A 23,539-nucleotide genomic window follows, 5' to 3' on the forward strand; every position below is an offset into this window, starting at 1 on the left:
TAAAGCAAACCAGTAGTTTTACGATAGGGGTCAACACAAAATCAAAGTTACGATAGGGGCCAAAAAGAAAAGCCGTCAATCAAATGAAACATAAGAGCTACCCTATAATTTTTAAAGAAAAAAGTTCGAAATACACCAAACAACTCCTCAAGCAGAAAATTTTGATCATTTCGGGCAAAAACTCAGCCTAGTAAAAGAAACCAAGTACTTTACCACCAACATTCTTTCTCCTAGCCTCTTCATGATCCATGATACCAGCAGAAGTTGTCAACACAATATAACCAAACTGAAAGTTTTGAAAATATTAAAAGGTCAGAAAAATAAAGTGTATAATACAGAAGAAAAAATTAATGGTGTGTTTCAAATCAATGCTGAAACCTGAAGGAAAGACCAGATATTTATTTCTATTTGATAGGTGTACAAACAGTAGAAAACAAACAATAATATTTTACCTTCGTCTGAAGATTTTTTTTTTTTTTTTTAACGGTAATCGTCTGAAGATTATAATCACCTTACAATTGAAAAGCTCGGCCTTTAAAAAAAAACACTATCCAAGTGAAGTTGGAATTTTAAAAACATATCAGGACACACTCAACAGTAGAAAACAAACAATAATATTTTACCTTCGTCTGAAGATTATTATTATTTTTTTAAAGGTAATCGTCTGAAGATTATAATCACCTTACAATTGCAAAGCTCTGCCTTTAAAACAAAACACTATCCAAGTGAAGTTGGAATTTTAAAAACATATCAGGACACACTCAACTAGTAAGTTAGCAGTAACAACAAGATTACAGAAGTTTTTCAAAGGCATATTTACAAGAAACTGCCAGAGCTAACCTGTCTAGAGGGGAGCAACCTTGCAGTCCAGCCTTCAATCTCTTTGACGCCTACATCAAAACGAGGACTAATAACGCCACATTTGTTTAGCCTTCCATTAAGTTCGACAACAATTTTACCAGACCTGTGGTCGTCAACATACTCAAACTCTCCAATGTAACCTATATAGCAACATAAAGAAACCGTACGTAATAATTTCTTAAAATGTTTTGAGTCCAAAAAAAAAACAAAGAATCAAAGCGACTTTATATCTACTATACCATGCTTCTGCATAACAAGGAGGAATTTGATTATCACTTTTGAGGATGGCCTGATCATGACCTGGCGTTTCCCACGTTTCTCAGCATTGTACATGCTCTTAAGAGCATCATTCAAAACACTAACTCGCACCATTGTTGCTGCTAGGTATTGGAATGCTACAACAAAGCTTTAGCAAGCATCCATATATGGTACAAAATAAAAATGATCAAAAAATAATTGACATTCCCTTCAATAATTGTCTCCACTAATTTTTTCTTTTCAGGCAAAAATAAGAATTTTCTTCACCATTTAGCCAATTAGACAAACAAGTCATGCTACTAATTGATCTTACAGTTTTTTTACACCCCTTTCCTTTCGGTGGGTAGAGCCACGAAATCTCATTCTAACTCGTTAATGACAATGTATTTGCACAACAACTCTCAAATGTTCCTAAAAGAAACATAAACAGACTAGCAAAATTATACTAGCAACAAACAATGGCAAACTGTCTGCAGTTTCAAAGAAACCGTTCCCAAACCAATCATTCACAGTCCAAACCCTGTGGCTTAATAAATGAATTGAAGCAAATGGGCCAATTTTTTACATTATTTTGCGCATCCGATACATGAAGTAATCCTTTTCAGGAAATTTATCAAAAAAATGCAAAATCACTCATAAATCTTTTTTTATATAGGTAAAATCACCCATATAAATCTTTTTGCTGAGCACGCATTGAAAACGAAAAAAAAAATAGATCATGTATTTCATATTTTTCTTTCACCAGCTCGCTGAGTTAGTTGTGGTCTAATCCTGTAATCAGAAAGCCAGTTTTAGATTGAAACTCTTATGTTCTTTCCGATTTCCCAACCTTTTTCTAGCAACCAAACAAGCCAAAATCTCAACCAAAAGCACGGATAACTAAAAGAAAAATCCCGGTAACAAGAAACAAGCACCTAACACGAAAAGGAAACAAAAACACGTGTTACATATATATACATATGTATATGAATATGTATATCGAACCAAAAAACTGGAACAGAGATCCTAGAGCGCATCAAAGTGAAAGAAATTAAGTATTCGTTTTTGGTTGGTTCTTGCATACCGTATAGGAAGCAAAGAGTTGATCAGCGGAGGCGCCTCCAAGACCAAAGTGCTTTAGGGTTTCTTAGCTGCCTCGAGGGAGATCATGTGTTGAGAACCGCGGACCTATATTCGGTTTGGAAAGAGTACATTAAATTACTAAATTACCCCTATTCGTATTGCTCTGGATAATTTGGGCCTATTCTTTGTGCCCGGTTCAACTCATTCTCGATTCCCATCACGGGCCTAAAAACCGCAGTGCTCATCAAACCATTCAAGTCTAGGGGTTTCTTCAATTATTATTACCAAAAAAAAAAAAAAAAAGAAAAAGTAGGTTAAAGTTGGGTGATTATTAAAATTATGTAAATATAAAAGAGTAATGCTACTCATTATCTCAACTTTTATTATTATCTCATTATCTTATGATGTGTTATTAGGTGATTGGAAATTATTTATTATATTTCACTTATAAACCTATTACTTAATGTCACATCATGAGATGATGGAAGTTATGATGAAGAATAGATTTTTTCAATATGAAATAATCAATACTTTTTTCTTGTCATTAATTTAATTCCAAACCCATGAAAAATTATTCGTGGAATCTGTTTCATCCTTAATTTGCCGCTTGAATATATAATAGTATTGTTAATTGTAGTTTATTGAAGAGATTGCTTATATATAGTATTACCATTATAAATATAGGGGATTAAGGTTTGGATATCCTGATTTTAATATCATGCATGCAATGATAAATTATATATTTTCTTGGGAAAGAGTCAAACATTTTTTTTTATTAAAATATATCTAAACTTGGTTTTGCATGGGAAAGAACACTATTAGACTAGAAGTACAAATGCATGCATGAGACGAGGATTCCATGCATGCATGATCAACTTCATAGAGATAATACGTACAATCCTAAACCGACAAACTAATTTGACCTCTTAAATTTCAATTTGGTCAACCATGATCATGATCATGTTTGAGATTCTGATCTTTTCAACGCGCGTCCATTTTAATATTGACAAGTTTCTTAAAAACAAAAAAAAAAAATTATAATGGGTTCAAGTGATGATCTTCATATATAAACAGTACAATATAATTAAAAATATGAGACTTGTACCCATTATTATTCTTATCCATCAAAGTTAGTATTATTATTATGTCATCGATAAGATTGATATTCATAAACTGATCTTCGCATGCATGCATATTCATGCTTAGGCTCGATCTGGAATAGCTTTCTAACTAGTAAGGCCGATACCACTAAAGTGCTGTAAAGAATACCCACCTTTGATCTGAACATTGATTTAGTCTTGACAAAAAAAAAAAAAAGCATTTCATCAACTTCGCAGAGATAATACAAACCCTAACTGACAATTAACTGACGATCATGATTTGACCTCTTAAATTTCAATTTGGTCAACCATGCATGCTTGGTCATGGTTGGAATTCTAATTAATTCAACACCCACATCCGATTCGGGGATTATTTCCTTCAGAACAAAGCTGGGAGTACAGCTTCTTGGCTTTCACAATCATGCATATTATAAAGTAATTAACAATGCCTTATATATATATATATATATATATATATATATATATAATTTCTTATACATAAAACCATTATTTTTGTAATATAAATACAACGTTTGTATCCTGATATTTCTTGTCTTCCCTCAGAGCAGCAGGAGTACCTAATATTAATTAACCAGGTGTAAATTATATGTTGAATGGGAATGGGACATATTTGTTGGGTTGAAAATGCTTTAAAACGTTTTCTTTATTGTGGTAGGTTGCTGCAGGCACATTGAATATCCTCGATTGCAGTAAGGATTCCAAGTGTCACATATGTGTGTGTGGTAATTCAGCATATATAACACAAGAGCTGACTTTAGAGTTAATATTAATTATTCTATATATAGTTCAAACGTAATAAGGAGCCACTGAGCCAATAATAACATAAGATATATTATCTATAATGTAATAGAGATTTCAAGATTAAAAAAAACAAAACATGGCCGTTTTTAATTAGGTACTAGATAATTGATAGTTACGCGTGGACATTAATAATACAGGTTTTGAATATATACGAGAATACGGCAGATATATCCCGGCAAAGCCCATGATCATGAAGACAAACAGAAAACTTGCTGCTTGACTTTTTAGTTTTATATATAGTTAATCATTTAAAAATGATAAGCTAATTTGCAATCATAATATAATTTATGTTGTTTTTTTCTTCCTTTTTTTTTTTAGGCGCGGGGGGAGACCAATCAGGATATTATAGCTAGGCTCATGAGTAGTACGTAAATTAAACCTGTTACAAAAAATATAAATTCAGGGTACTGATGATCAGCAGGAGTAGAAAATGTTCATACCTTTTAATTCGTTCATGGAGATATATAAATAGATATACTACAGTACGTAGCATGCCAAATAATGGCCATATTCGATTGATATGTTGGATGAGTTGACGTGACTTTGTCTTCGGCAATCTACTTTTGGATGCTGCTTTACTTACGTATACCCAAAAAAAAAAAAAAAAAAAAAAAAAAAAAAAAGCACAATATGTCCCGGTTTAGATTTACAATCCATCTCACTACTATTCATCAATTTTAACTCATAAATCTCATTACTGTTCACAACTCATCTCACTATTATTCACAATTCATCTCAACTCGTCTTCGAATCCAAACGAAGTTTAAATTTATAAATTTTTGTTAAGTATAATTAACATTTTTCTTTGGTAAATTGCCATCAGTATATGCAAACTCGCAACTTTAAATTAGATTTAAGAAAATAATAATTTTTCAATTAATCAAGTTGATAACAACGATCGAGAAGAAATGATGTAAAAGTGGATCACCGATAACACTGGTACGAATTAAGTCGATCTTTAATGTTTTTTTAAGAAGTATATATGTACAAATTATTATGGACTGAACTTTCTTTCTTTCTTTTTTTTTTTGGGGGAGGTATAATAAGGAAATTGGCCGACTTAGAGGACTCTTATTAGATTAGTTAAAGTTAAAGAATATTTTTTTTATGAATGTAAGAAAAATTTAACTCTTAGCTATTTCATTCATATAAATTTTTATATTGAAATAAGTATTTTTTCATTATATAACAATAAAATAATATAAGATGAATTTAATTTTGGTTATTCACATCAAATCTTCACATTAGATTATACATTTATTCATTATATAGTAATGAATAACTAATAATTTCAAAAACATTTAATTTTTTTAATTATTAATTTATTTTATTTTATCATATTTTACTATTCTACCTATTATATATTAATTAATAATCATAATCTTATTAAATTAATATATCACTAACTCAAATTAATATACCAATTGTGATAAAAAAAATGTGATAGAAAGAAATGGAGAGAGAAATAATTAATAAAATATATATTTGATGTATGTATAGTAACTTTTAAATTTGGAAAAACTTTTGAAATCACTACAGCTAAATATTGGAATTTAGCTAATCCATTGTGAGCATATTTTACTCTCTAATAGCTAAATACTCAATGGATTTAACTTTTAATTAATCCAATGAAAATACTCTTAAAGATCATATTATAATAAGAGGCTTATTAGTTACAAGCAATTAGTGCACCAAACTGCATACCAATACTTACATAACTTTTTTTATTGAAAAAAAAAAATTGAGAGAAGAATAATGTCTTCTATCTCACAAAAATTATTTTCGTCTTCAATTCGTACCGTTTTATTAAACGGATGTTTTACATTTAATATTGGTATGCAGAATCGCTTACAATTAGATTTTTCCATAAAAAAATGATCCGTATATAATATAGGCTATTACATCATCGTACTAAAGAAAATTGAATGTAATAAAATTGGTAGCTAGTAGTACCATGACTACCACATGCATGCATTCTCCATGATAAAAGTATTTTCCTCAATATTTCCTTTCTTGTATATATACACGCCATTAACTTTGGCTCATAAAACGACCAATGGGGTTAAAAAAAAAAAAAAAAAGTTCCTTTCTTTTGGCATGTTTAGCTGATAATAAACTTTAATTAATTAGTCTCATATACATATATATATATATATATATATATCAATATAAAAGTGGAAGCTAGCACAAATAGCTATATATATATTATATGGCGTTAATTAAGTACGTAGTACTACATAAATTATCGTGTAGACTTGAATATTGGTTTAATCGATCGTACATGATTTTGTTTTAAGCCAATTATGGCATATACAATATCCTTGATAAATGATATATAGTTGATAAACTTCATAGGATTATTCATCTTCGATTGTCATCGCTTGCAATATGGAGCGTACTACGCGCGTAGTGGAAATAATCAAACAATTCGGGCAGTAATTACTCACCAAGCTAATTAAGTTCAATTTAATCGAAGAGCATAGATTGATTATTTTTATTTTTAATTTGCTACATTCCATATATATACATATATATTTTATATTTTCGATCGCTACATTATATTATATATATTGGTCCTTTGAAAATTGGTTTTATTGAGTCAAAGCCTAAGGCTGTAAAAATAATGGCCACGTGTCACTTGGGCAGCATTCTTGAAAATATGATCAGATCAATAATATTTGCAAGCTGGAAAGGGAACATCTTGACGTTTGCGTGTTCAAATTTATATTCTAATTAAATACTGTTATAATCCGATATTATCTTTTATAGGAATTTGTAAATTCAATTAAGATCAAACCACATATATCTAAAATCCATATATACATCAGTTTGCAAATTACATTAATTGCGGTTCTTAGGAAAACGTACATGTTTTGACAACATAATTAATTAAGATATATATGTTTTATAGATTATATAAACTAACTCTGTTTTGTGCATCAGAAATAATTAATATTACTAATAAATGTTTCGATATTACATGCCCGATCGAGTCAATGGTAGCTGCGACGGTGCATGTGACAAACAGTTGAAACAAAGTACTGATGATAATTCAAGTACTATATATATATATATATATATATGTCTCAGGCTGAAATCCCCTATCAGAGTAATTAATTAATTATCGACCTTTGCGTTTGACTATCAATTAATTATTATATTAATACACTTGCACATAATCAATCACCATGCCTTAAAAAAAATAAAATAAAAATAAAAGTCAAATTAATTAATGAAAGGGAAATCAAAACATGAGATAGTTTGCGAAGTTAGAGAGCCGCCCTTGATTTTCTATCTTAAATATTCTGAGTTACCTGGACGCATTCTATTCCTTTCCAGCATTGAATAAGCTGCTTTCTGACTGTTGAGTTCTCTTCGATATATAGGAAAGAACCGTTGGTACACTCAAAGAAACCCTAAAAGTCCCAACGCTCACTACAAATATTCTCGCGTGTAGAAAACTCATTGGTCCATCGATCGATCGAGGTCCAGCTAATTTTACTCTCTGGTCTCCTGATCAGTTTAGCAGCCAGACAAGATCAGAGTTCTAGCTAGATAGCCAGAAGAAAGAGATCAGCTGCTCAATCTCTGCAATATTGTAGTTCAAAGGTGAGAAATCCATCATCAACTTTAAAATGGCTGCTAGCTGCATATTATAAAGAAGGATTCAAGCTTTAAACTTTTGTGGTTATTTTAGTATTTTGCCATATATACATGTCATTAATTCTAGCTAGCTTGGATATCGTATCTCTTTCTGATGACAATCTCTGATCCATTTGTGAAACCTGATTGTTAGTCTTGTCAAAGCTTTTCATAATTTCCTGCAATGCTGATGATGATCAGCTCGGTCTTCTTTCATGTTCAAACACATCATGACATTCATGTTCTAATGCTCAAGCCCACTCTTTCTGTCAGTTTCATGCCAGTTCTTGTCATTCAAAGTTCGATCCAAAGAAGTACTTCTTATAATTCCAGTTTTAGGATATAGAAGTAGGCGTGGTTATAATTGCGTATGAGATCAGAACTCATTAATTCTTCTTTTTCGAATTTATTGATTTTAGGCGACTAGCTAGGCTCAAAGCTAATTTGCATCAAGGGCACGCTTTGAATTCAAGCCTCTGATCATCTGCAAGCATCGATTGGCCTGAAAATGAGGAACGCTCTTCTTCATGAATACTCCTCGCATCTTTACAGCTTCGGTACGTAATGACCGACCTGTGAAGTCAGCAACCTTAATTTTGTCGTTCAAAATAATTGGGCTCTTGACGATCGAAGATGTAATTAATGAACAGATCATCAATTTATGTGAATATTTTAATAACAATTTCAATAATTGGCCAACTCTTTTTCTTTTCTTTTTGTTTTCAGGAAACAGTACTTATGAAGTCCAGATGCCAAATCTGGACGACGTCTCTATGCAAATGAATAGCGAAGGACGGTAAGATTTCTTTCTGTCCATCATTATTATCATCCAAGAAAATGTAAAGAATTAGAGATAAGTACTAACTAAGTGGGAGGAAGATGAAGGAAATATAAATTAATTAATTAAACGAGCGCATATATATAGATATATATAATAGGAATTATATATAAGCTGATTGAATTCATCCCATGCATCGCTATGCAAGCTCTAAAATTCGCCATCATGATTCGTAATATATATACTTGATGTACGTTTTGTTTAATTATCATAAACATAATCCCAGACTTCTAAAAATAATAGAAGTAAAATGTTAAATGTATATTGCAATTTTTTTCATGGCATCTCATGAAATTGCGTGTGCGCAGAAGGGACGTTACAACATTTATATATTCAATATTAAATATTCAATAAATGTTAGAGGACCCACATATATCATATATATATATATATATATATTTATCTCTCTAAACTTAAATGATGAGATGTGGGTACAAATTCTGAAGGATTTGATTTGATTAATACATAAAAAAAAAAAATATGCACGGTCTTATGTATACATGATTTATAAATATAACTTGAATTAATAATTACAATTATTGGGAGATCAGCTCATGTATGTACGTAACTGATTGAAATTACCTCTGATCTCTACCGATTAATGGCAGTCAAAGGCTACGGTACATGACGTAATTAGCAACTCACGTGCATGAGGATGATCGAAGGTCTCAATTATTATACCTTTACTAATAGCAAATTAACAAATAAATCCTGCAAATGACTTTCTCGAATGATATTTAAAATTAATTTGATTAATCGGGATTGGAGTACTGGCTCTTAGTTCATTAATTAACTGGGACCTTTGCCGGCCCAACCTAAAAGATAAACATGATATCCCACTTCTAAAAGCTTGACCTATACATATATATATATATATATATATATTGCTAGGTGTGTGCTAGCTATAGATCTATAGTTCGGTACCAGTCATTTGGCCATAGGCCTGCGCCTATTGCTATATAACATATATACATGCATGTGTGAGAGCTAGCCCCACACTCTACATCGTAATATATAGTAGTAACAAATGGATTTGACTATTCAAGGGTCAATACTAAAAACAAAAGAGTCCAGAAAGCAATTGAGGGAGACCCCTTCTGTCCATACTTTCCATAAATGCATGCATGTATTTGAAACGGAAGTCTAACATGTGGATATATATATGATATTCAAAGATAGATTTTTAACTTGCATGCACGTTATAAGGAATGCATATGAAAAGAAGAAAATTATTTAGGCTCAACCCATCCTCGATCGATCGTGTCCGCAGTCAGGTTTGCACCTACTACCCAGTACCCTAATAGTGTTCTTTTGGCACATTTTGACAGAGATCTCGATGGTAATGGCTTTTTAATGAAGCCCGTAGTATCCAACAACGAAGACCTACAGCTGGGAAATGGATCGTCCTATCCAGACCCTTTTCGGTCCCTTCTTAATTATAGCTATCAATCAGGTTTGGTGACTTTCCTTATCTGTCTCAAGTCTTGGGAACAATTTTTCTAGTCCGGCCTAATTTCGTTGATCAGTACTATTATTCTTCTGCCTGCCGGCTACTTCGATTTTGTATTTTAGTGCAGAGATATATACTTGCAACTGTTTAACACTCAGAGGACTAAAGTACCCCTTTTAATGACAGGTTATGAATCTGGTTCCTCTAGCTGTGCCGACATTATTCCTCAGCATGAGTCAATGTTGCTAAGCAAGCGACCTTTTGTTCCACAATTTGGAGAAGTATATCTCCTCGATCTCTTAGTTATATATATTAAAAAAACTCTATGCATATTATATACAGATCCTTTTTTTTTATTGTCCTGATATCTCTAGATCTTTAGGATCGATGCATATATATTATATACATGCAGATCCTCGAGTATTATGTGTTCAAGTGATCTCTCGCGTTTATGGCTTTCTATATATCTCAATCCATTACTTGTTCGCTCACAGTCAATCATCATAAAAAAAAAAAAAAAAAAAAAAATTGATAACAAACCAATTAATATATATGACTTTAGTGATCGGTGATATATTGATCAATTTGTTTCTTTCAGGACTTGCAGGGAATGCCAAATGTAAGGAAACGTCCAATTGGGTTGATCAATGACTCCTTGCCCAAAATAGGAACCGATATGGTTGGAAACATGGCAGTATTGAGCGAGTGGAAGAAGAATAAGAGAAACAAGGCCTCAACCCCTGATAAAAAATGGCAGCATCAAGTAAGAAATTAACATTAACACATAACAAAGAGCTTGGGGTCGGGGTCGGGGTCGGGGTCGGGGTCGGGGTCGGAGAATATACATATATAGATATATAGTTTAAAATGATATTATTTCAAGATAGAGGTATTAATTGGCTTTGATGGGGACCATGTATGAACACATCCACTTAGAATATTAATTCGCAGAAAAAGCCTAATGCAATATTGCTAGCTAGAGTTCTTGATTTTACTCAGAGGTACGTAACCAGAGAAATCATCTAGAAAGAGTCATGATTTACTCATTTTCAGGCTTGGTTAGGTTTCTGTCAGTGACTGCTTGCATATAATTCTCTTTGTTGTAAGACTTTTTTTTTCTCTTTACGTCCGCAGGTGCCTGTGCCTATGAGGAGGTCAGGCCAAAAGCTTAGTGACAAGATCACAGCTCTTCAAAAGCTGGTCTCCCCCTACGGCAAGGTTAGGAATTATTGCAACTCATCAAGACGCTGGTTAACATGATTAACAAATAGAAATTCTAATAATAGATATCTAACTAGGGTTTTGAACTTATTGCAGACTGACACTGCATCAGTTCTTCAAGAGGCTTCTCTTTATATCAAGCTACTTCACCAACAAATTCAGGTACTATATATAAATAGGCTGATCTCCTCGCCTAACCACCAGGCTTCACTTTAATATATATAATCATGATCACAGTCAGATAGGGATAACAAAGGCCAAGATCAGAAGATAAAAGACATGACAAGGGCCATGAAAAACAAATGGCTTAGCTCGTTTTAGATTTTAAAAAATTTATCTAATTTTTTACTATTCACACAACTTCTACACATCATATTTTTTTTTAATTTTTTTTTCTTTTATAAAATATTTAATATATACTTCATGAATAGAAGAATTGAATTAATTTAAAAAGAATATGCTCAAAAAAAATAAAAAAATTAAATTTTTAAAAAATATAACATGTGGAAGTTGAAAAAATTATGTAGCATCACTGCTTTAAAATTTCCTCTGATCTCTTACTGTTTTGTTTTATTTTGTTTTGTTTTGTTTTGGTTGTGCGTTGGGGTGGGGGATGGAACAGAATCTCTCTCAGATGCTGAGCAGCTCATACAAAAGTGGTACTACTGGAGCCGGTCATGAACGACAGGTAGGCAGGCAGTGATATCCTAAATGTACCCCTCTTTTCTTTTTTGTTACGGACTAAATTTTTCTAACCCTTTAATTAGTTAACAAAATTACAAAAATTCCAGGTGGAAATTGGAGAACAGCTAGACCTAAGGAGCAATGGGCTTTGCTTGGTTCCTGTATCAGTTACTCAAAATGGACAACTAGATCTGTTGAGGACCAGACCCGGCCTCATGCATGGCTAGCTCAGCTAGAAAGCCAAAATCACGAAGAGGAAAAAGAATAATATTATGCTTCGATTCCGAAGCTAGCTAGCTAGCGCTAAATGTTGATTATTTTTGTTTAATTTCCCCCAAGCCTAGCTAGCCAGCCTACTTAATTACTTGATTAATTCGATCCTGCGGGTTAAGAAATTAAGAACATGTTTGCGTACGTGCGTATAATAATCACCGCACCTTTTCTTATTGGGGGTTGGATTAATTTAATTAGAGAATCGGCCTACATCAAGTCCTGGACTAGGGCTATGTTCATGCCTTAATTTCCCGCTTAATTACAGCTTAATTTAGACCAGATTAATTTTCTTATTTTCACTACAGAAGAATATATCCTCCATATATGCAGTTATGCTGTTTTATGATATATAATTATTTACAACAAAAATCATGTGCAAGGTTTTTAATTTTTGGAGAAGTGAGATCAAGAGGATTAATTTAGGCTTGCAAACCCGACTTGAGACAACCGGGTTTACACTCGGCCTGACCCGAATGCCCTCATTTAAGGCGTCAAACCGAATTGACCCAACCCGAACAAAACAAAATCGGGTTGAACTTGTATGACATGACCTTACCAAAGAGGGAAAAAAAAATCCACTTCGATTTCCAATATATTTCTATCATTTGTATCTCAGATCTGATCACAATATCAAATTATCAATCTCAGATCCTCAATCGCAAGAAAACATCCAAAAAAAAAAAAAATGAAAAGTGCAGCTTTACATAAGAGTCGCGATTCTCCTCGTCGGCAATCTTCTTTATGAACTCGATGTAGTTGGCGATGGCTTCACTGTATGAGAGTCATTCAGATAGCAGCATTTCAGCCGTCTTCTTCTTACTTTACAGACAAGAGAAAAATAAAAGAAAAAACAAAAAGAAATTTCTTGGGAAACAAATATATATATATATATATATATAAAGAGAGAGAGAGAAAGATGAGGGGATAAATACGAGAACCCATGGCTTCCCAAAGCTGTATCTTGCCAATCGCCATCCTCGTAGTTCCCTTTGAGGCGTACGTCGATGAGTTCACCACCACCCCATTTCACCCGTCCAAAAGACACAACCAGCAACTTAAGAGGCCGAGAAAGAAGCAGAGGTGGCTAGGGTTTGAGTCTGAGAAATTGAGAATTGAAGTCTAAATATAAGTTGGTATTTATATTCAAAGGGGTTGAGAGCAACATAAAAAACTCATTAATAGTCGGGTTGGACAACCAGATCATATAACAACCCGATATAAGACGGGTCAAGTCACCTTAAACGGGTCTATTAGTTTTACGGATAATCTACACATTCCTAAATTAATTATTAATCCAGCTAGCAAGATCGTCCGGCCAGCTGGTATGATCTTATGCTGTATCATGTGCTTCAAATTGAATAATAAAACAAAGCATTTTGTCCTCCACTTTAATGTGTCCGGCCTTGATCGATCAAAATCAGGACCCATGCATGCATATATTGATGAGATGATCTGCATATATAATATGTCATGATCACATGTGGAATAGCTAGCCTTTTCCATTTTCTATGAGGACATTGTACGTTATCCATAACGTTCCTATTATCGGCCATTTGAACAATTAACTAGCTAGGTAGCTACCTAGCTACCTAGCTAGTACTAACATTTCAGATCCAATACCGATCCAGTAGCTAGCTAGCTAGCATAATTAGTCTGTATCTGTACCACCTCTTTCACCGTTAAAAATATATATTATAAGTCGACGTGCGATATATATGATCATACAATAGTACGTACTATCTAAAAACACGATTAATTTATAATATATAATTGACAACAAGTAGTTCATTTACGCACTAATTTATATATATATATATATTTAATAATAAGGCTGTGTATGACATACAATTAATATTTGTATCCAATTAATTATATATAGATTGATGGAGATATATAATATATGATGAACCGAGAACCATATGACATACATACATATACATATTCGCAGTATTATCTATCATCAAATTTTAGAAATAAGCTTAAGAATCGATGTGATAAGAGATCTGTTGTTGCAGTATCTATCGAGAAACAAACAAGAAGAAACCCAATAAATCATCAATCAACAAATAAATAATTTGGAAAAGAAAATTATTAAAGAATATTCATCACAAACGGGCTCAGTCCGTAGCTGTAAAGGTAGTCCTACAAGGCCCATATGTCTACGGTGATGGATCATGGAGCCCCCTCTGCGTGACAACTGACAAGAACGCCAACCTCATCGCACATGAGGTGGCATTATTTTAGTGGATCAACATCAGTCACAGTGACCATTACGGTAATATTAGCAAGAGCCACCAAACTTGAAGAAGGTCTTCCACATTTCTCATCCATCATCTATCTTTACCTTCTCTCCCCCTCCGAGCCCTTGATTTTCTCTCTCACCGATTCCCTCTCTTTCTCCGATATTTTCTCAGGAAGAGTAAAATGGTGAGTACTTCGATCACTTCACTCTGGTGGTCCGGTCTCTCTGCGGTTTCTTTTCGAAAACTACTTTGTGTATAATTTTAGTCTAGTATCTATTCCTTTTTTGGTGTTAGATCTGTGAACTTCTTGTTCGTTTGTGCGGAATCTCTGGTGTTTTTGAGTGGATTATAAAGTAAAATGATTTTTTTTGTGGTTACTGATCTGAATTAATTCTGATTGGATCATGGTTTTATTTTTTTAGAACCATAACTGTCTGTTCTTCTCTGCCAATTTGATCTGTTTGTTTATACTTTCGAGTTGATGAAGTTGATGTGGATTCCTCGGATGCAAGATGTTCTTTTCACAAGTATGTGTATGTGCGCGTATTTTTTTGCGTATGTATATTCTGTTTGTGACGATATACGTATGCAGGTCTTTTTGAATCAATCATTGTGATATGCATCATAATATTTTAATGTCTAATCAATATGGAAATTCCTTGTGTGAATATTTTCTAGTTTCCTTTGCTCTTATGAATGCCGTGGAACCCGAGGCTTTTTTTTTTTTTTTTTTTTTTAAATATCTTGTTAGTTGAATTTATGATAAATAAGTTTTTATTGGTAAGTAATTTGGAGTACCATAGTTTTCTCGCTAATAATGGCTACAAAAATGAGTAACAGGAGGGACCGAACATGTGATTTAGAGTATGACAATGGTGCATGATTAAAGGGGGAGCATCGAGTTTTAAATTAACGGGAGCAAAAGTTGTCTGGGTAATGCAGACAACTTTTGGGTAATGCAGTGAATGCTAGGAGGGTAAAAAGAAACAAGGACCTTATGTATTCTGTTCATAATTATTTGGTAATCACGAGGTTTTGGGTTTTTGGTGGGTAAAGTTACTAGTTGTATAATTATTTAGCATGAATTTTTGGTTATTAGCTGATGAAGAATTGATGGGGTGTAGGGTGGAACATTTTGTTGATGTTAAGAACATGAAAATATAGAAATTCAAATATTTGGTAGTTTAGTAGTTAACATATGTACTTCTTTCGTCCAATACTGCAGGCAAACGCAGCATCTGGGATGGCTGTACATGATGATTGCAAGCTAAGGTTTTTAGATCTGAAGGCAAAAAGAACTTACCGCTTCATTGTTTACAAAATCGAAGAGAAGCAAAAGCAGGTTGTTGTGGAGAAGCTTGGTGAACCAACTGATAGTTATGAGGATTTTTCTGCAAGCCTTCCTGCTGATGAGTGCCGATATGCTGTGTATGACTTTGACTTTGTGACAGAAGAGAATGTCCCAAGGAGCCGGATTGTTTTCATTGCTTGGTAATATTTAGTGTCACGGAGTTACCTATATATATATATTTAGTGTCACTGAGTTTACTATGCTTTCTCATGTTCCATTCTCTGATTTGTTGTTTCTTGTGCTTACTGATATACTATGCATATGAAGGTCCCCTGATACTTCGAAAGTGAGAAGCAAGATGATTTATGCGAGCTCCAAGGACAGGTTCAAGAGAGAGTTGGATGGTATTCAGGTGGAGTTGCAAGCTACCGACCCTACCGAGATGGGCCTCGATGTTATTAGAAGCCGGTCTAACTGAAAGTAAAAAGCCAGCTATGCGATGGAGATATCTCCAACTATCCAATTCAATGTTTATAGTTTGTGGAACTCAGTACTTGCTTTAATCCTATGATGATGGCTTGTTTTTCACATTTAAAACATCGTGAATTGTTATTTGTGGTTTTATTGGGTTATCACCTTTTAGTGTGAATTTATTATACACACTTATTATTATATGCTGGTTTATGGGGGTACATAATAATTTCAATTGTTTGCTTATTTGAACCCTATCTTGTGTCGTAGATCAGGCTATATTCTTTTGCATTTCCCAGTTTGGAATGGATTCCATGGCTATGTTTTCTTAAAGCCGATGTCTTTATCAATTCTGACTCTAGGCTTTGTGCGACATTGAAGGAGTTTTTTGTTTCGATAGTATCAACTTGTGTTTACATCGATTGCCCTTTAAGCATGGATCAATCCTGGCATTGGCACGTACTCCCCCATTGTTTTTCACCGTTTGTCTTGTTCTTTCGCGGTTTTACGTGCATAAAATTGTTTGATTCATATTGGCGGTTGGAATACGGTAAGAGCTAAGAAGCTTCTACCAATTTTTCTTTGCTATCCAAACAATGGACAACCTCGTGAGCAACCTTCCACCAATTCATATTTTTTGTATTGGATAATTGATACGTACTCCAAGTGCTGCTCGGCTGGGTTTTGATTGTGACGTGAGGCCGAGATGATGTGTCATGGAGGACGACGATGGCAGGCTGTGTTTAATTAAAGTAGAGAATGGTATGGTAAGATAGATAAGATGTCTGCTGCCGGTAAGCAAGTGGGACTGGGATATTTTCAGAGAAAGCCATGACTCTGCTATTCAAGAAGGGCTTAATTTCCTTTCAAAAAAAAAAAAAGAGAAAAAAAAAAGAAGGGCTCAATTCTGCCATTCGCAACCATTGGGCATACAAATGATTTAAAAAATAATTAGTACTGTTTATCAGATTTCTGTCCCGAAAATTCGGATATACGAGATATATCCAAATTGAACCCGAGTTTTAAAATCGTGACAGAATCTGGATCGTGTTAACTCGGATCAAACTAGGACTGAAATCTGCATTGAAATAGATTTTTAAAAACTAGGAACTCAGGTTTCGGGTTGCAACCCTTTTTTTTTAATGAAAGCCTACATGTTATGAATATATTTTCTTAAAAAAAAATATTGCTATAGCATTCAAACTCTATTTATTTAATTTTTTAAATCAAAACTTACATGTTCACCAATAAAAAGTCACATGGAAAAGAGAGAAAAAAAAAATTATAAAATAGATGATTCATTAGCTATAATATATATTTTTCTTTTGAGTTTATTTCCATTTAGTTACTAGAAATGAACCAAGAAAAAAAAAAAAAAGGGCAAAACATTGAAATGGAAAAAAAAAAAAATGTTACCTTGGACTGGGTATACCCGAATTTTTCTATACAGATACCAGTCTAACAAAACCAGACCCGGATGAACAAACCTAAAAATAATTATTATTATCATTATCACTATCGGTACACCATTCGCTATTATTTACTGGTGGATGTAGTACCGTCGCGAAAGCCTTTCCGACAGGATTCTTGTTCTAGAAAATTTGAGTTTGTGAAATAAATGAATTATGTCTTCGAATGTACTAATTGGAGGATATCTACAGAATGGACGTGCAAAGATAGCTGATGTCACGTTTTTACAAGATGATATTGGAGAATTTCATGCCTCGATTCACCGAATGTATTTTATAGTTAATAAAGTTATTTGAAGTAGATTTCATTGAAGGGTCCATAGCTCAGTGGTAGAGCATTTGACTGCAGATCAAGAGGTCACCGGTTCGAACCCGGTTGGGCCCTTTTTTTGAACAGTGCATTTTGTATCATCTTCCAGATGGAAGTGTTGAACTGCTGCCATATGCATACCTCAATTCAAATATTTAATAGATTTTTTTTTTTAATAGAAAAGAGGGATTCGATTATTGGTTCTCTTAATGAAAAATCAAGATATTATCAATTGATCTAAAAGATATTGGCTTCTTGCAAGAACTTGATGGTGAATTTTGTGCAAAATTAGTAGTTATTAGGGCTGTACAAAAACCGACGCTACCAGCTACCATTGAAGCAAACTGATTGGCTGCATCAAGAACCAGCTGGTGTGCGGTGAAGATTTGAAAAAATCGATGTTCAGCGATTTGTTCCCGATTTGAAGCTAGACTAGATCACTAAACCGACTGATATAATAAAACTATTTTTTTTTAATATACTCTAATAAAAACAATGCCGTTTTATACCTATAAGTATTACAACAGATAATGAAAACGACACCGTTGTTTTATTAAGAATGTAAGAAAAAAAATGTTTGAAACAATGCCGTTCCACTTAAAGGCGTCATTCGAGATGTAGTCTTTTTCTTCTTCCCCTGCCTCTTCTTCCAGTTCCCGATTCACTCTGCAACTCTCTCTCTCTCTCTCAATAGAATCTCGTTGTTAGGGGAACTGACACCGATCGAAAATCGCATTAATCGGTTTTCTCCTCTCCATTGACCAGTTATAGTCAATTACTTTTCTATTTTTTCAGACGTTAGTCAGCGTTAATTTTACCCAAAAACTAAGTTGACACTATCAGTTTTCATCACTAGTAGCTATGATATTATATGTGTATATATATCTTTTTTAGTAGAAGAATATCACGTTATTAAAGTTATTATTTAATAATATGATTAGACTAGCATCTCCTAAGTGCTTAACAATTCGTGTGCATTTAAATTATTGGGTCGCGATCATTTCTTAAACACGCTTTTCCTCTTTTTCTATGCCCATCCTTAAAAAAGAATTAGTTTTTCACTTTGTATAGATTGTTCTCTTCTATTTTTAAGGACAATGGAAGATTTTATACTCAACAACTCTAAAACTCTAAGAAGATTGTTATTTTTTATTTATCATTTCTTTTTAAGAAAGAGACGAAAGGCACCTGTCATGAGTGACTCCCTCATAATTTTATTAAAAACCTTCATTTATGACAGAAAAAAATAGTAGTAAAAAACAGGACACATAAAATTTATAGATATTCAATAAAATCATCCGAGACATCAAAAACCAGATGAATAAAACCAGCTTATACAATAAATCTAAATCAATAGTAAAAGAAAAACCAAATCCAAACATACATATTTTAAAAATCATAAGAAGAGTTAAGACCTAAAACTAGGATAATCCAATCTATCAAGACGAAGTATTCCTCTCAAAAGTAGAGGCAAATGTTGTTGCCCTTCATTAAAAGAGTTCCTACCCAATTCTAGGCGAAGTAAATTTTTTTATCAAGTTCATAATATGTAAATCACATAACTTATATTACTTAAATAAATAATAATATTTAATTTATAAAATTTAACTTTATCTTCTAAATTAAATTATACAATTTCACACTAACTTATAAACAAAAATTGAAAAATGCTATTTTGACACCTCATTTATTTTAATTTTTTTATTTAATAATTAAGAAAGTAACTATTAGTATATTAATATATTTTTATATATTTTTAAAAAAAATTAAAAAAAAAAAATGAATAAAAAAAATTTAAAAAATAAAAATATCAATTTAACGGTGACTTGAAACGATGTTATTCAGGTCGCATAAAATTTTTATTTCCCAAATAATAATAATAATAATTCCAATCCCAAAGATTTGGGACCAAAAGCGGTTAGCGGGGGACCATTTTCTTCACACGCCACAAGAGGAGAAAAAAACCCCTTGCCATCTCTCAAAACCCCTCACTCAAATCATCACACCGTTTGCCCGAAAATGTCCAATAAACTGGACATGTCTCTCGACGACGTGATCATGAACAGTCAGAGATCCGGAGGCTACAATGGTAATTCCAGGGGCCGAGGCGGCGCCTCCGGTCTCGGTCCAGACCGTAGGTTCGCGAACCGCACCGTGCCTAGAATGGCGCCGTACTACACTCCGCAGGTGAGTTGGGCTTTATTTTTGTTATCCGAGAAAATGCAGTTTCATTTTGGAGCATCATTTGCTTCTCCTGATAACAAAGAAGTTTGATCGAGACAAGTAGCTAGGGTTGACGTTGTTTTATTATGATAATTTGGGGTTAGGGTTAAATGCGTTTCCGTTCACACTGACCGTAGGATAAATTGAAAGAAAAATCTAAATGTAATGCAGCCAATGCAAGTGGTGGATTCCATTTTTCAGCATCAAATGGTGTTGGGTGGAGGCTCAAACACAGATGAAGGCACCAAACTATATATATCAAACTTAGATTACGATGTTTCTGGCGAAGATCTTCAGGTAGGAGTTTTGGTTAATCTTGTTCCGTAAGTGCTTTTATCATCACCAATCTGTTCTTCTTATTTTTCCTTGTTAAGGTTTTGAAAAGCATATTTGATCGAATTAGAAGATGGAACTTTGAAGGAATTTTTTTGGATAATTTTGTTTGGTTCATCAGAGGCTTGGAGCTTGCGGTAGTTAGAGAATCTTGATGTGTGGACATTCTTTAGTTTCAAGAAGTAGACGGGGTTGGATATTTGCATCATATAGGAGTTACAACATGGTGGTTCATGAATGATGGTGAAATTTGTTTTGGAATGTTTATTTGGGTTGGGTGGTGTGGTGTGTTGATGACAGATGGCTATGGCTTTACACCTGTATTTTTTGCTTGAAATTGTTGCGTTTAGACAGCTAGAACATTTATTCATATCTGGAGTGAGTTTGGAGGCTAGCTTTGCTATTTTGGAGTCAAGGTTGAGAGTTTATCATTTACGGTTGAACTTGTGTAATTTGTCATTTTTAAAATAACGTTTGTTTCAAGCTGAATTTAAGAACTTTTCAGTTTTTTGTTGTGTTTTCCTTGGTGCTTTCAATAGTTAGAGCCCACTGTTCCTTCTTCAAGGGTGCATGTTTGTGCAAGTCTTTACATCTTGCTGAATTATATAACTTTGGCTTCTAAATGAAAGGCAGTGCATCTTTGCAGGTCCTTTTCTCTGAGGTTGGTGACTTGAAAAGATATTCCATTCATTATGATAGGAGTGGAAGGTCAAAGGTATTTTAAGCATTAAGTCAGTCAGGTTCTCCTATACGTTCTTTTTCCCAGTGAATTCAAAAGGTTTTTTTGTTTTTGTTTAGGGAACGGCAGAAGTCGTCTTTTTACGACAGTCGGATGCTGTGGCAGCCATCAAGAGATACAACAATGTTGAACTTGATGGGAAGCCAATGAAAATTGAGCTGGTAGGGGTGAGTTTGGTTACGCCTGCCATTGTACCTCCTAGTACAAGTAGCATCTTAGGAAAACCAATTGGCACCTTCAGAAGGTATGGAGTTATGTGGTATATCTTGTATTTATTTTTAATCCTTTTTCATGATTTCCATATGGTGGTGAATTATGGAGGTCATATGATCATTGAAATTTTGATAGCGTTCAAACATGAGATTTCTGTGGTTAATTTTAGTTTCCATTGAATGTGGGAAGAAAGATAGAATGGATTGATGTATTTCCAAGCTATATAGTTGGATGAAACAATGAATTTAAGGTTTTTGTAATTTTGTATATTTGAGGCTGGTGTCCAGGTCTTGTGAACTTCACTCAGGATTATATTTTTTGTTACAAATGATTAAAGGTGCAAACTGCAATAGATTTTAGTTCTCCCCCCAGTTCCAATTAGTACGGAGTGACTGGGAGTAACTTATTTATTGGAATTTCTTTTTGAGCCACTTACGACCCTTAGTGCCAATGGATTGTCTTTAACTGTTTGCATAAGAGTAGCTTAGCTCCTCTAACTCATCATCTGTCGTCGTTAACATTTTCATCCATTTGTAACTAACTCTCTCTCTCTCTCTCTTTCCCTCCTGGTACACATGATTTTTATCGTGTCTTTGGCAGTGGACAAGGGCTGGCTGGACATGGGGGCTGGGTTCGAGGTGGTGGTAGCGGCTTTGGCCATGGACCTGCAAGGGGAAGCACACAGAGGAAAGGTCATGTTGAGAAGTTAACTGCGGAAGATCTTGATGCTGACTTGGAGAAATACCGCCTTGAAACTCTGCAAACGAACTGAACTCAATTTATAGTTGATGCTTTTAGTGACTCGCTTGGCTCATGTGAGTTTCTCCTGAAACACGGTATGTTATAAGATGTGTTGGAAATGTCAATTTTAGGAAATTTTAACGGCATGGTTTAGTCTGCGACTGGGACAGATGCCTACCTCATTCAGCTGGTTTTTGTCACGCAAATCCCAGGCTGCCTGTGGGCGTGGCCCTTGCCATTCCTCTGAAATTACCATACATCGTACATATTAATTATCGTAGTATAAGCAGTCTCGAGCATTTTCGTTTCTTCTTTGCTGTTTTTTTTTTAAAAGATTTTGAGAGTCCATCCATCTATTTGAGTGTTGGCATTCGTTATATACGGTGCCAATAAAATGGGCATTCTTTACCCTGAACCACCTATTAATCAGAGGGCAACGTGTCGAGGAACATAGAGACATAGGGAGTCTGGACGGCCAGAGGGAGCTTGCTTATAAGAAGAAAGTCCGTCTTAGCTCTTCAGTCGTAGTTACTAAGCAGTGCCATTCTGCGGAGGTTGTCTCCCTTGATTTTGGTTTCACTTTCGGTCGCTTGGACACTTAAAATATTTAATATATGTGAATAGTGTAGTGAAATAATTTTTGAATAGTAGTACAATAATTTGAATTAAGATGTTTTATTGAGTTTTAAGAAATGAGAGAAAAATAAGTTTTAAATAAAAATATTATAAAGTTAAAAAATTGTTTGAATATTATTTTTATTTTGAAATTTAAAAAAGTTGTATTGTTTTTTGTATTTTGTTTGGAAGTTTAGAAAAGTTATAATGATTAGGTAATTATTAGATGAAAAAGTTGAAAATTTGAAATTGAAAAGTGTCTTCTATTTTAGTGATATTTGAATAGAAAATATTTGAAAATATCTGAGAATATTCCCACAGATATTTTATGAAAATATTAATTTTCTTATATATTATTGGTTTAGCTATTGATAATAAAATATTTTTACCAGGAATTCAGTTGTAATTATGAATGGTTTATATAGTTATCATTCTATTATATATGGAATTATATAAATTTGGTTAAAAAATAAGTATAGGGTAAGTTCAATCCATTTATATAAAATAGGTTTAAACATGTTAAATAGGTCGTATCTAGGTTAATTCAATTAAAGTTAATTATTGTCTTGGTTTGTAAAATATTAAACGGATTATGCGGATCATGTCATGTTACTTGTTAATATTTTCTTTTTCAAGGAAAATGACATTTACTAGAAAACCCTAAGAGGGAAAATGGTAAT

At 33.5% G+C, this 23,539-nt stretch overlaps 4 protein-coding genes and 1 non-coding gene across 8 annotated transcripts; 4 read left to right on the plus strand and 1 right to left on the minus strand.

Annotated features, from left to right (window-relative positions):
* LOC121246367 (40S ribosomal protein S15a-1) lies at positions 1-2,326 on the minus strand. Of its 2 annotated transcripts, none has more exons than XM_041144498.1 (4): positions 2,183-2,326; positions 1,101-1,238; positions 841-1,001; positions 1-286 (listed from the first exon to the last, which is right to left on the minus strand). In XM_041144498.1, exons 2-4 carry the CDS (start codon positions 1,231-1,233, stop codon positions 188-190), a joined length of 393 nt encoding a protein of 130 aa, XP_041000432.1. In that variant the 5' UTR covers positions 1,234-1,238; positions 2,183-2,326; the 3' UTR covers positions 1-187. The 2 variants fall into 2 exon arrangements, with proteins under 2 accessions (XP_041000432.1, XP_041000433.1); XM_041144499.1 differs by having other exon boundaries at positions 1,101-1,241; positions 2,183-2,321.
* Positions 2,327-7,439: 5,113 nt separating this feature from the next.
* On the plus strand, positions 7,440-12,384 carry LOC121246366 (transcription factor bHLH111-like). Of its 2 annotated transcripts, none has more exons than XM_041144497.1 (11): positions 7,440-7,711; positions 8,160-8,302; positions 8,472-8,537; positions 9,911-10,036; positions 10,220-10,314; positions 10,632-10,763; positions 11,168-11,251; positions 11,351-11,416; positions 11,877-11,942; positions 12,046-12,167; positions 12,228-12,384. In XM_041144497.1, the coding sequence occupies exons 2-10, from the start codon at positions 8,254-8,256 to the stop codon at positions 12,163-12,165; spliced, it is 804 nt and encodes a 267-aa protein (XP_041000431.1). In that variant the 5' UTR covers positions 7,440-7,711; positions 8,160-8,253; the 3' UTR covers positions 12,166-12,167; positions 12,228-12,384. The 2 variants fall into 2 exon arrangements, with proteins under 2 accessions (XP_041000431.1, XP_041000430.1); XM_041144496.1 differs by having other exon boundaries at positions 7,443-7,711; positions 10,632-10,796.
* Positions 12,385-14,393: 2,009 nt separating this feature from the next.
* Positions 14,394-16,417, plus strand: LOC121246469 (actin-depolymerizing factor 2-like). Of its 2 annotated transcripts, none has more exons than XM_041144647.1 (3): positions 14,394-14,638; positions 15,680-15,945; positions 16,073-16,417. In XM_041144647.1, exons 1-3 carry the CDS (start codon positions 14,636-14,638, stop codon positions 16,221-16,223), a joined length of 420 nt encoding a protein of 139 aa, XP_041000581.1. In that variant the 5' UTR covers positions 14,394-14,635; the 3' UTR covers positions 16,224-16,417. The 2 variants fall into 2 exon arrangements, with proteins under 2 accessions (XP_041000581.1, XP_041000580.1); XM_041144646.1 differs by lacking the exon at positions 14,394-14,638 and adding an exon at positions 14,952-14,981.
* Positions 16,418-17,998: 1,581 nt separating this feature from the next.
* Positions 17,999-18,070, plus strand: TRNAC-GCA. Its single transcript has one exon. It is a non-coding gene; the product is annotated as a tRNA-Cys (tRNA).
* Positions 18,071-19,881: 1,811 nt separating this feature from the next.
* On the plus strand, positions 19,882-22,552 carry LOC121246451 (THO complex subunit 4B-like). Its single transcript, XM_041144620.1, has 5 exons — positions 19,882-20,182; positions 20,390-20,515; positions 21,198-21,266; positions 21,350-21,534; positions 22,104-22,552. Exons 1-5 carry the CDS (start codon positions 20,015-20,017, stop codon positions 22,273-22,275), a joined length of 720 nt encoding a protein of 239 aa, XP_041000554.1. The 5' UTR covers positions 19,882-20,014; the 3' UTR covers positions 22,276-22,552.
* Positions 22,553-23,539: the final 987 nt, after the last annotated feature.

Source organism: Juglans microcarpa x Juglans regia, chromosome 1S (assembly GCF_004785595.1).
Source record: "Juglans microcarpa x Juglans regia isolate MS1-56 chromosome 1S, Jm3101_v1.0, whole genome shotgun sequence".
Lineage (NCBI taxonomy): Eukaryota > Viridiplantae > Streptophyta > Magnoliopsida > Fagales > Juglandaceae > Juglans > Juglans microcarpa x Juglans regia.

Bases quoted from the DNA above. Each gene is read 5' to 3' on its own strand.
- LOC121246367 (XM_041144498.1), bottom strand. From the start codon at position 1,233: ATGGTGCGAGTTAGTGTTTTGAATGATGCTCTTAAGAGCATGTACAAT. The intron at 1,002-1,100 runs GTATAGTAGATA...GTTGCTATATAG, and splicing joins CCTTGTTATGCAGAAGCATG to GTTACATTGGAGAGTTTGAG. The intron at 287-840 runs GTTAGCTCTGGC...CAAAACTTTCAG, and splicing joins GGTTGCTCCCCTCTAGACAG to TTTGGTTATATTGTGTTGAC.
- LOC121246366 (XM_041144496.1), top strand. From the start codon at position 8,254: ATGAGGAACGCTCTTCTTCATGAATACTCCTCGCATCTTTACAGCTTC. The intron at 10,315-10,631 runs GTATATCTCCTC...TGTTTCTTTCAG, and splicing joins TTGTTCCACAATTTGGAGAA to GACTTGCAGGGAATGCCAAA. The intron at 11,943-12,045 runs GTAGGCAGGCAG...CAAAAATTCCAG, and splicing joins GAGCCGGTCATGAACGACAG to GTGGAAATTGGAGAACAGCT.
- LOC121246469 (XM_041144646.1), top strand. The intron at 15,946-16,072 runs GTAATATTTAGT...ATGCATATGAAG, and splicing joins CGGATTGTTTTCATTGCTTG to GTCCCCTGATACTTCGAAAG.
- LOC121246451 (XM_041144620.1), top strand. From the start codon at position 20,015: ATGTCCAATAAACTGGACATGTCTCTCGACGACGTGATCATGAACAGT. The intron at 20,183-20,389 runs GTGAGTTGGGCT...AATGTAATGCAG, and splicing joins CGCCGTACTACACTCCGCAG to CCAATGCAAGTGGTGGATTC. The intron at 21,267-21,349 runs GTATTTTAAGCA...GTTTTTGTTTAG, and splicing joins ATAGGAGTGGAAGGTCAAAG to GGAACGGCAGAAGTCGTCTT.